This window comes from Natator depressus, chromosome 12, assembly GCF_965152275.1.
Source record: "Natator depressus isolate rNatDep1 chromosome 12, rNatDep2.hap1, whole genome shotgun sequence".
Taxonomy (NCBI): domain Eukaryota; kingdom Metazoa; phylum Chordata; order Testudines; family Cheloniidae; genus Natator; species Natator depressus.
In genome coordinates this window covers 39,812,776-39,825,311 of record NC_134245.1, presented here as the reverse complement: position 1 = coordinate 39,825,311, position 12,536 = coordinate 39,812,776, and the positions used below count along the sequence as shown (strand labels likewise).

General features: G+C 46.0%; 1 protein-coding gene across 3 annotated transcripts in view; it reads left to right on the top strand.

Moving 5' to 3' along the window:
* The window catches only part of ANKRD11 (ankyrin repeat domain containing 11), a 222,367-nt gene that overhangs the window by 157,603 nt on the left and 52,228 nt on the right, over positions 1-12,536 (top strand). For all 3 annotated transcript variants that reach the window (XM_074968918.1, XM_074968917.1, XM_074968919.1), the window contains exon 3: positions 5,774-5,918. In XM_074968918.1, the coding sequence (XP_074825019.1) occupies positions 5,832-5,918 (87 nt within the window). In that variant the 5' untranslated portion in view covers positions 5,774-5,831. The remainder of the gene's footprint in view (positions 1-5,773; positions 5,919-12,536) is intronic.

Genomic DNA, 12,536 nt, shown 5'->3' with positions numbered 1-12,536 from the left:
TCACAAGTGACCAGTATAAGAGCCAGCACAGCTGTCTCTGTAAAAGGAAGCGATGTAAAAAATACTGTGGATAAATATGCGTTATTGGCAGATGAACTCTAGGTACAAAATAGATTTCCCTTGTATAAAAAAAGCACATTTTTATCATACTGGATGTCTGTGAGAAATCAGAGTAGTGCTTTCGGAGAGCCCAGCTGGATACATTTCTGCCAGTCCTAAATAAGTCTGTCATCGCTGTCACAGAAAGGATGACAGGGAGCCCAATTTTGTCTTAATGGAGGCCCTTGTAATTCTGAGCGTCCCATACTCTTGCATGCCCTCCCCGCCAACCCCATAACAAGAACTGGGCCTCCTCAAATGTAAATGTTGTTTTAAAATGAGGAGGGATGGGGAACACTTGGTTCATAATAGAGCATTTTTGGAAGTACAGTTAATTTTTCCTTTTTGGCTCCGTCCCATTTTGAGGTCACCCGTGGAAATGTTGGGATTGATTGTGCAGCTTTGGATTTGACATGTCTTGGGGAAAATAAAAATTCTGTGGGCTGGCTTGTGCTTCCAACAGAGGAGAGAGGATGGTGTCTCCGCATGGAAACTAGCCTCATTTTGTAGTGGCGTTTGGATTTGTTAGTGGAGGACTCCATAGGCGAATACCCAGATCTGTTCCTTATAAGGCCACCAAATGTTTCAATTTCTGCAAAGTTCCCTCCGGATCCGCTGGCTGCAGAATAGCATGACAGTGTGCTAGGCCGGGGCAGGGAGAGATGCTTGCCAAACAGTTGGCAACATTTTAACCGTTCTGACCTCCTATAAATCAGGTTGTGTGGTGGAGGAAGGCTCTGCAGTGCTAAGAAGCAGATGATGCCAGACAGCAGGCTCGGTAGCGGCGGTGGAAGGCCATGAGAGAAGCGAATGGATGCAGAAATGCTGTTTGCTGCTACATATTTTTTTATTTTAGTGGGTGGTATTAAAAGTTTGAAAAGCCCTGTCTTCATCTCTGTGGAGAAAAAGCAGAGAGGACAAAAATAACTGTGCTTATACTCAGGGGCCTGAGGGACACTCAGATATTTCTTAGTCTCCTAGCCAGCTTCACCTGTGGCCTGTAATAGGGTTTCATGACCCAGCAGTCAGCTGTAATTTACAGGCTTGCTATGTCTTAGGAAGTTTTATCCCTCCCCCTTCCCTCTTTCCCTGGGGGATGTGTTGAAACCACTATACAAAAATGATGTGCAAATGTCTGTGGGAACCAGGTTGAAAAGGCTGGTACACACTTGTTTGCGCCTGGGTTGGTGGAGTCCAGTAGCTTGGCTGCCTGCCACATGTAGGCAGTTTCTTTTGTTGTTCTGGAAATGCGTTGGGGATTTTATTACGTTGTGCTCGCTCGGTCTCCCACTTTCTTATTGTGTGACAGAAGTGTAATCATCTGGTTCAAGGAGCTTAGTTAATTGTTTACAAAATAGAAATGTTGATGATTGTCTCCTGGTAGGGAAGTAAAGTTTAAAGCAGTGTAGTAGAATGGGTGATTTGTCCAGTTTTCAGATTAGGAGGGATTGGAGCCAAATTGTATGTAATACTAACGTCCCTCCACTGGTCCTGCTTGCATGCATATGTCAGCAACGGCCTTCACTCCTTTTATCTTGGGGGTAGCTCTTACAAATTGGGCATTTGTACCTCCCCTCTGACTTCTATTAACTGTGTTTAAAAATGAAATGAGGATTGCAAGCATTATTGGTAATTGTTGTGCAAATGTAATACTCCCTCCAAGCTGTTAAATAGGCCAGTGCTCTGTTTACACGAACAGGCAGCCAGCTTTCCAAGTGTAATGAGTCAGCTAGATGAACAGAAGGGGTGCGGAATTAATCTGGCACCCGTCTGGCCTTTTCTCAGTTAAACAGGTTTTCCAAGCACCACGTGAATAGGTATATACCCTGGTTACAAACAGACACAATGACAGCCAGTGTGGACAGATTTTTTCAAGAATAAATTGACATACACATGACCATAAAAACCAATTTTAGTGAGGCATTTAAAATGGAATACTAAATTGGACCTGGTTTGTAATTTGGCATAGTCTGTGTTATAGGGCACAGTGTCGCTGCCCTGATCCCATCCATGCCAGTTCATGCATTAATATAACTACAGCAAGTGAACCTGTTCTGTGTGCCATGTGGTTTAATATGCCATGTAGACTAAAACTGAGTTTTCATCATTGACACCAAGTCCTTTGAATCTCCATTACTTAGATGTTCATACTGTTGTTGAAGTACACATGCTCAAAGGACTCCTTGTGACCCCATGCAAGCACTGGAGTGGTGGAGCTCTACTCACGTCCCACTCATCACCCCCAGTGTTCCCCCCCCGTCCTTCCCCTCCCCCCCCCCCAAACACTCGTAGATGTTTCCTTGTCCTTGTTAGTGGGACTCAGCTCAAGCCCTGGGTTATAACTAGGACTAATAGGATGAAATTAAGAAAGGAATACGTAGGCTGGGCAAATCAGGGAAAACTCTCCGCTGCTGAGATTTGAGAGATTGTAAATAACCTACCAGTGGAAGTGGTGAGACAAGGTGGGAGAGGTAATGGCTTTTACTGCACCAGCTTCTGTTGGTGAGAGAGAGACACTTACACTGAGCTTTGCTTCAGGTGGAAATGGTGGCAATGATACCAGACAGAACGCCCAAGAATAGTCTGTAGGGAACAGTCCTGCAGTTCAGTGTCCTGGGGATCTAAGAAGTGCCTGAAATCACTGCAGCTGGTCATGTGAGCCTGGTTTTCTCCACTTCATGAAGGCTCAAAACCTTTTTTTTTTTTTTTTTTTTTTTAACATTAAAGTTTATATTCTGCCTAATCTGGGGGGACCAAATCAGTAATGCTGGTCTGTCATACTACCAAGGACTGGCTCAGTCTTGACCCTGGGTTTATATGAATCCTAACAGTTACCCTTTCCAACCTATAATGCCCAATGAAAGCTAGCTCACCTTTTTAAGATGCTGCTTCTAGTCATTTTTTGTCAGCATTTTGATATGAGATCCCATGTTCACTGTGGGCTTCATGCCCTTGCAGTGCTACGTAGTGGGACTATAGAAACGTCCACGTGTTGGATATTCATGCTACTCCGAAAAGCATGGTGAAGTTTTTTGGTGCATTTCACTTTAATGTTGATAGAAATGTCAGTTTGCCTGTGTTTTGATGTTACCAATCTGCTGGATTCCTCCCCACTCACCCTTTCTAGGGCCTTTTCAGCCTCCTTTGCATGATCTGCTCCCTGGTTTCCCCGCAGAGAGAGCACAGCAGTGAGGGGTGTCATTCCATTTCCCTCCATTTTAGAAAGAAGCGGTGAAATGTCCTTACTGTGCATCTCTGGTACCCAGCATCACAGGGCTTCCCTAGACAGCTATCCTTACTGGGAGCCACAGCTAAGGAGACCTCTGGTGCCCTTTTCCATTTCCTAAATATGGATAGTTTGTCCATAGCCAGCTGTGTTAAGAGCAGAGGAGAAACTAACATGGCTGCTCTGAAGAAAGCCATGTTTTGTTATAACACCTCTGTTAACTGATGTGTCTCAGCATTCTCTATGGATAGATAGCATTTGCGTGGTTAACTTCTGCTGCTGTGGGGCTACGAAAGGGGCATGAAACGTTTTTATCAGTTTGAAAAAACAACTGTGAAAAGCCTAAGTGGAGTAGGGAGGGTTTATAGTTTACAGACATGTTTACAAATGAAGAGTGTTCCACAGAATTTTTCTAAAGTAAATGTCATTATTATTATTTCTATTACAGTAGTACTCAGGACAAGAACCCCCTGTGCTACATGCTGTACAGACACAGCACAAAAAGACAGCCCCTGCCCAAAAGAGCTTCCAATCTAAGTATAAGACAAGAGATGGACACAGATGGACAAACGGGGGAGTACAAGGAAACGAGACAATCTTGGTCAGCATGACAGGTGGTGGTCTTAGCACACCACCAGCCTAAATATTGCCAAGTTTTTTTTTTTGTAGGCTTTCTGGCAGAGGAGAGTTTTAAGGAGCGATTTGGAGGAGGAGGAGTTCGTTTTGCAGATGTTTACAGGGAGGTTTGCCTGAGCATGAGCTGCAGGCAGCATAAGAGAAAGCATGAATGTGATTTTTTGAAAATTTTACAAGGAGGCGATGGAGGCTGCTAGCACCATGAGCCTGTTAGAGGCAGGAGTCGAACTTTCGATAGTGAATGAGATCTGGTAGGTCGGGTGGGAACAGGTGGTGAAGGGCCTTGAGAGAGAAGACAGGTAGCTTATGTCTGATATGATAGAGAAGAGGGAGCCTGTGGACGGATGCCAAGAGAGAAGTGACAGGGTCAAAGTGGTGGGCTCGGAAGATGATCTTTGCAGCAGAATGTAATGCTGGTCAGAGGTGCTGAATTGGTGGCTCATGGTCCAGACACACAATAGACAGAACAGAAGCCATGACTCTGATGAGTATTTAGGCATCTGCATGAAGTCAGCTGGTGGGTTTCAGTCCCACTCCTTGGAACTAAACACCTCTCTGATTCAAACCATTTCAAGTTGTGGGCCTTAAAAGCTGTGGCTTTTTAGGCACCCAAAAAATTGGTGTGAGGTTTTACTTTCCCCCGCCTCAGTTCTGTTCTCTCTCGTCCCCACCTACAAAATCCCCAGACTGGGGATGGCGTTCTGGAATGACTCTGTGCCTGGACAATTTCCTGAAATTGTACCTTTAAAAAATAACAAAAAGTTAATAGTACAGTGCGTTATGCCATCAGGTGGCAATTAGCCGGGGGAAGATTTTTCAAATGATCCCAAGTTTGTGTCATTTCAACCTAAGTACAATAAGACTTTTGCTTTAGGACTCCGATTTGGGTCGCTAGTCTGAAGTATACTGTTGTGCTGATGCTTTTTAGCCTCTAGCCTCAGGAGAGGAGATATTTTTGTTTCACAAAAAGGCCGTGCCTGTCCTGGCTCCAGACCACGTTTCTGATCTCGGTTACAACACATACTTCTGTGTATTTCAGATGTCCGTTGTCTTTTCAGCTCTGTAACCAGGCAACCCATGGCACCGGCAACAGAGCTCTTTGTTGTTCTCCTGAATTGTGCCGTACCTAGGCCAAGGCACAATGGCAGTGCTGAGACTGAAAGGGCTTGGCTTGGGGCGGCTTCTCTGAAAACCTTGCAGGGAGCATTGTACCTTGTGTTTGCATTCTCTGTTTTTCTCTAGAGATGGAAGCAGGCCAATACAAAAGGCACATTTTATAAGTAGATTTTGTAATTCACCACATGTTAATTGCTTTACGTATTAGTCCCTTGAATACCAGAAAAATTCATAGGACTGACAATAAACTCCATAGGCACAAATAGTTATCTTAGTGCCAAAAATACCTGTCCATAGGGCTCACCTTTACAAGCTATGGGGCATTAATTTACTGTGGTGGAGGTTATCATAGCTGAGAGAAGCCCCGCGTGGGAATTAAGATCAGTTCTGTAGACCAAAATGTAAGGGTATCACTTTCTGTTTGAGTCTAGCCCATCACGATGACTATCCCTGGTGCCTCCGAGATAAATGACATTAAACAGCCTCTCAGAAGCAGCCCAGTTCTTAGAATGCAGGTGGCTATTTGCTCCCTTAAAAATTGCATCTGGGGCCCATGGCAGATTAGCCCCGCCTTGAGTGGGATGCGTGGATGCTAGTACCTGTTCTGGCAGCCCAGCGCAGCAGTTATCCTGTATTTTCTCTTTTTTAATGATCTTTATAAAATCTCTAATTCTTCTGATTTTTCTCTCTAAACAGACGGTTGATGATGAGGCGATGGCAGCATAAATGAAGATCAAGTAAGGAAGGCAGAACGATGCCCAAGGGTGGGTGTTCTAAAACACCACAGTCAGACGATTTCTCTCTCAGCAACGACATGGTGGAGAAACAAACGGGGAAAAAGGTAGCATGCTGGTTTTTTCATATTCGCCTGACTTTGGAGAGGGCAGGTTCACGGTGAGAGGCCAGGACTGGGCCGCGTCCAGCCGTTTATAAGCCACTCCGTATTTGCTGTGCTAAGAGATTGCCCAACACCCTGTATCAGCAGATGATGCTGAATCTGAATCAGACAATATGATTTAGTTGGAGATTGGTCCTGCTTTGAGCAGGGGGTTGGACTAGATGACCTCCTGAGGTCCCTTCCAACCCTGATATTCTATGATTCTGTGGCACAGTGGTGACATGCCAACTGATAAGGACTCAGCTTACAATGTGTTTCACTTTGGCCCATTTCTCCCGGAGTCTGTAGTATCCATTGCAAGGTACTGGAGCTGAATGGTAGTGACTTGAGACAGTGCTGTAGGTGACACTTTGGAAGGGTGTTCAGTAAAATGATTGTGACTTTTAAAGTTTCCTATCTTAAAGAACCATTGCCGGGACACATAACTGCTCTGAAATCAGAAGTAGTCTGAGTGTCTGTAAGGGAGGAACGTATCTCTTTGTGCATACTGTCTTTGTGCCCACAAATGCAGTATCCATGTAAGAATCTCAGCTGTGCTGAGCACACATGGAAGTCTGATACACTCTAATTAATGGTTGACCAGGTGCGGGTATTTCAGTAGCTCTGCTGAAAATATTGCTGTTTGGATTTTAATTAAGGCTTCTGAGGTTTGATCTGTGCTAAGAATTGCAGATGAGGTTACTGAAATGAAATGGGAGTCTAAGGATGCTTTTTCTTTTCTACTGCACCCCCAACATAAATTCTGCTCATTTTGCCCCATACCTGAGCTCCATCCCCTGCCCTCCAGCTTTTTGATGGTTCTTAGCAGTGTCTCACTGGATTACAATAAAGTCTGTAGGCAGCTTCTGTTGTTGAGAAATTGTGTATAAAAAGCTGCTTTTAACTAAAATTAAAAACCTATGCATATTGAAAACTGTTATTCCGCTATAGAGACACATTTCCCACTCTTTCCATCTATCCCCTCACCCAGTTTGTCCCAGCATTTCCTACCTCTGAAGCTGTTTGAACTTCTCCTGCCTGATATGTGAATCAGAGCTTCATTAGCAAACCATGTTGCCTCTTGTTCTCCCATCCTGTGTTTCTCCTTTTCCTCTGTCCTTCCTTTTCTCACTAACTTTCCCTACACATTTCCATGTTGTTGATCTTCTTTCCTCACGTCTTCTCCTCTCCCTTCCCTGATCCCTCTCCCTCATTGGGGCTCCCATGGTATTGTTTCTGATGCATTTATAAGAGTGACTTGCAGTGTGCTCTCCCTTCCATAGTAACTGCAGCATTTGGAGCAGTGCTAATGCTATTTAATCTCTGTAGACTGTGATTATCACTGTAGTGTCTGAATGCCAGCTCTCCTCTTCCCACTCAATATTAGAACACGGGCTGCAGGATTACAGTGGGGTGTTGCAGAATGGAATCTAGCAAAGACATTGCTCAATTGCAGAAGTTTTGCAGCATTCCAGTAGCAAGGAGATACTGTCCTCTGCCAGCTTCTGTTCTACCTCCAGATGACTGCTTGCCGGGAGTTTATGGATTCTCCAGGGATGATCATTACCTTGGTTCCTAGCACAGCCTTACTCTGTTGGCTTCTTTACAATTGACAACATGCCCTGGAATTTAGTGAATGTTGAATAGTTATATTGACCATTCAGCCAGAAAGGATTTGGGGATTGTCACCTGAAGTGGCAAGAGGAGAAAGGCAGAGCAGATGACCAACTACAGCGTTTTAGGTGGGAGGCAAATATCAGATGGAGTGGTAGTATCTGCCCAGTTCCCTCTCTGTCGCTCTGCATGTTCATAGTTGAATCTGTTTGCATGAGGCATGCTGAAAAATTCCCAGGCAGGGCAACTTCTAGGACCCAACAAGGTGCTTCTAGGGAAGACTGCAAAAACTGGGCACAATAGTCTTGAATGTGGAGAAATGGCTGCAAAGTGCTGCTCTGTGGTGTCCAATGAAGATATCCGAATTCACCCTGACTTCTTCCTGGCAAATGAGGCTGGAAGCCAGTTGTGCCGATTACACTGGAATATGATGCTGAGGTTTTGTCAGGGCCGTGTATGGAGTCGGTGCGTCAAAGGGCACAGGGAACAGTTATAATATGATTCAGCCTCCACTTTATTGCACCCGGAAGTTTAAAGAAACGGCTGCAGTTCAGTTACCTGCCGTGGAGTCATTTGACGGATATTACGAACAGGACTGCTGGGACCTGTGTCTGAGTAACTAGGACATTGTTTCTACGCTACCCACCAAAACCTCAATGCAGACCTCGTGGGATAACATTATTTAGTGGTTTCAGAGTGGCAGCCGTGTTAGTCTGTATCCGCAAAAAGAACAGGAGGGCTTGTGGCACCTTAGAGACTCACCAATTTATTTGAGCGTAAGCTTTCGTGAGCTACAGCCCACTTCATCAGATGCATTAGTGGGGATAGCGCGTACAATCTCTCGGCATCCTTAATTCTGGTCTTCTCAACCTGTGAAGAAATTTGAAGACTATTGTCCACTAGGGACTGATCTGAGATCCACGTTAATTGGCTGAAGGATATTATACAGCAAACCATCACTTTCTAGTTAACTCTGTAAGGGTGGAGCAGCGACTTAGGGTACAAGCAGTTGGAGGTTAGACTTTCTGCTTCCCGAGATTGTTGTGGGTCCACTTCAGGGAGGTGGCAACTTTTGACTGATCTTGTATTTATCAACAAGTTCAAATGCCTCAGCCTGTAACTTCTCCTGCTGCTCTCCGTCCAGGAAGGTAGCCGAGGTGTCTTAAGGTGCCGTCATTGGTCAATGCCTTCTGGATAAACTAAGTAACATGAAGGGACTGGCTGGGCACTATATACACTTTATAATTAATTGAAATATAATTTCAATATAATCATGACTGAAATATAAAATGGCAAAACAGTAACTTTATTAACATTTAAAATCTTTTCTCCTCAGTGTGACCTTAAAATGAACAGTTGTTTTACCATTAAACTAACAGCCCTTAAATTGTTACATTTTGAGACACCAACTCTAAACAAAATGTAGAGTGCATAGTGTTCAGACATTTATTACTGGCTTGACTATCCCCTGGGCTGAATGCTAAAGTAAATGTCTCCAGGTTCTGTGCTGCAGGATGTTAGAGCTAGACTCCAGCTGCCTTCTTTGCAGCAGGCTGTTGCTATGTTGAAGCTGCATAAACCGGTTCCCTTTTAGTTGCAGTGCTAATTAAGAAGGGGGGAGCCAGCCCCCCAGCTCTCACCCCTTGGTATCCTTCAGCACGGACGGTTTAGTAGCTTCTGATATCTCAGTTATTCTGCTGTAGCCCGGGGAGTGAGTTAGCCTAAAGACCAGTTCTCTAAGTGGAAGGTGAGGGTCAGCAAACCAGAGGCAACGCCTAGGGGGCATGTGGGGGTCAACTGCTCCCCACAGATTCCTGCGAGTGCCAAGCAGCGCTTGCAGGGATTGGTCTGCTCAGCCTACTGGGTGGGTGTTTGTGTGTCTTCCTTTCCCACCCCCTCGCTCGGCCCCTCTCTCTGGCAGCAGGTCTGGGTGGGATAGAGACACTTCTCACGCTGGGTGAAGATGACCTCTCTGGGTCGCGCAATCTGTGCCACACAACAGCTGTCAGCGAGAGAACCTGGCGGGGGAGGCAGTGGTGGCCTGCCCCCCCCCCCCCCCGGGCCTGGCTGCTGGGGACAGGGGCCAAGCAAGCCAGAAACAGGCCAGGGGGAAGCACAGCAGGAGAAGGACAGAGGGTCCCCTCCCCCTTCCCAGTAACTGTGGTGGGGAGAGCACGGTAGCCCCAGGCTGGGTGCAGGGTGGGGGGGGTCACTGGGAAAGGCTCCAGGAGCTGGTTCCCTGGCCTCTGCTCAGCCAGAGGTAGGGGCATTGCCCATGCCCCTTCACTTGCTGAGGTGTCTGTGAGAGCATGAGGGTGTCCTTGGGCCCGGTCCAGAGGCACATGCTACCCACTCCTGTCCCCCCAGCCCTCCAGGAGCCAGTGGGATTGGCTGCCCTAGCCCAGGAGGTGGGGCTGGAAGATTCCTCCCAGAGGCAACATGTGGGGTGCTGACATGTCCCCCCTTAAATTGTCCTCCTTCCCCCCGTCAGCAGGCATGAGTTGTCTCGGCGTAAAACCCTGGTGTCCAGGATGTATTTGAAAACTTTGCCCACTCTGTTGTTCCTCCTAACTGGTGGAAACATCTCTCCTGAGGTTAGCCAGGGAGAGGAGTATGGTAAGGGGGGGAGAGGGGGGCGTCTGGCGATGAATGTCGCTCATACCGTTCCACACATGCTGAAGAGGTTCTTGGAAACTTCTGAAGAGTCTGGGATGGCTCAGCAGCTGTAGAAGCTGTTTCAGGTTGAATTTAGCCATAGAGGCTTTTAAAAGCATGTCTACCTTGTATATGATTTATTATTATTTGCTATCTGTATTACTGCAGCGCCTAGGGGCTCTAGTCATGGACCAAATCCTTGGTACATTAGGTGTTGCACAAACACAGAGCAGAAAGACCGTCCCTGCCCCAAAGAGTTTACAGTCTAGTTTTAGACAAGAAACAACAGATGGATGCAGCCAACCAATGGAAGAATGTAAGGAAATTAGGAGACATAGTCAGCATGACAGCCTGCTCTTAACATGCCCCAGCCAACCATTGCCAAGCTTTTTGTAGGCTTCCTGGCAAAGAAAAGTTTTAAGGAGAGATTCGAAGGAGGATTTAGTTAGTTTTGCAGAAGTTTATGGGGCGCTCCTTCCAAGCATGCAGGGCAGCATAGGAGAGAGCATGAAGGTGACTGTTTGAAAATGTAACAAGTGGGCGATGGAGGCTGCTATCATGGGCTTGATTGGAGGCAGGAGTCAACCTTTCATTACTGGATGAGAGGTGATAAGGTGGGGATAGGCCATGAAAGTGAAAACAGGCAGCTTCTCTCTGATACCATAGAGAAGAGGGAGCCAGTGGAGGGATGCAAGAGAGGAATTACATGGTCAAAGCAATCAGATAGGAAGATGATTTTTGCAGCAGCATTATATATGGATATGAGCAGTAGAAGATGGCGCTTGTCAAGGTCAGAGAGAAGGATGATATAGTAATCAAGGTGCAAGGTGATGAGCCTGGATGAGCATTTTACTTGTGTGGATAGGAAAGGCTGTATCTTAGAGATGTTATTGAGAAAGAATCTGCAAGACATACATAGGCTTTGTCTACACTGCAAGTGCTACAATGGTATTTCTGTTGTTGTAAATTCACCCCCTTGAGAGGCAGTAGCTATGTCAATTAGGGCATTGGTTGGCTTCACTACATCTCTCAAGGTGTGAAGTTGTCACATCCCTGACTGCCATAGCTAGGTTGACCTAAGTTTTAGGTGTAGACCACAGCCTGGATGTCACATTTCCTCCTGTAGTCTTTACAGAGCCCCATTCCAGACTTCCTGCTTCCAAGTGGGGTAGATCAAAGTGCACTAGGGAACTTGCAGTGCACAACAGCAGGATCCACACAAGCCATTAGGGCGCAGCTGGCTAGTGAGAGTTAGATTTACACCCCAGCTTGCTGGGCACTAACACTTTGTGTAGATTAAGGTCTGAGGCTGCATTAGGGAAACGGCCATGTTTTCCATGGATTTATAGATTTTAAGGCTAGAAGGGATCGTTGCGATGGTCTGGTTTGACTTCCTGCTTAACACAGGCTGTAGGGCTCCCCGTGATCAGTTCCTGCTCTGAGTCCAATAGCTGAGCATGAAGTAGAGCGTCTTCTTTAGAAAAATACCCAATCTCAATTTAAAGCTTGCCGGGGTGGGGAATTCCATCACAACCCTCCGCTCCACAGGCCGCGGTGAGAGGGCGCCACAGTCTGCTCCACAGCCACAGCAACCTTCACAACCAGTTGAGGCCACAGCAGAGATGGCCTTTGAAAGGAGTCTCATCAGACTTAACCGGAAGAAAAGTGGGTAAGGACTGGAAAGCAGTGGTTGGAGGGGAGAAACTGGGGACGTGTGAGACTGACTAAATAATCTCCTCTTGTCTGTGGGGTAAAGTATTTTAAGTCTCTTCGGTGCTCTTGAAGCCTAAGCCCCATTTTCAAAAGAGACTTTGCCTCCCACATGACAAAGTCCCATTGACTTTTAATGAGACATCGATACCTACGCAGCTATGTCACTTTTAACAATGCGACTTGGGCTTCTAAATTACTTAGGTGCTTTTGAAAACTTTACTTGTGTTCACTAGCGCTGCAGCAAATAACATGATTTTTAAAAAACGCACCGTTCTATTTCCACACGTGCTTTTGTATTTGTATTTTGGCCCTGGAAAAGAAAGAAGCAAGGTTGTATTGTTAGGGCTTTCGACTGGGACTTTGGAGCTAGAGTCAATTCTCAGCTATGCCAGTATACTCTGTGTCTCCTTGGGGAAGTCACCTACTCCCTCTGTCCCTTGGCTCCCCATTTGTAAAAGGTTCCCCCTTTCTCCCACCATTTGTCTTGCTTGTCTATTTAGATTGTAGACAGGGACTGTCTCTTACTATGTGTGAGTACAGGGCCTTGCGCAAGGGCGCCCAATCTTAGTTGGGGCCTCTAGGCACTACCACAATATAAAT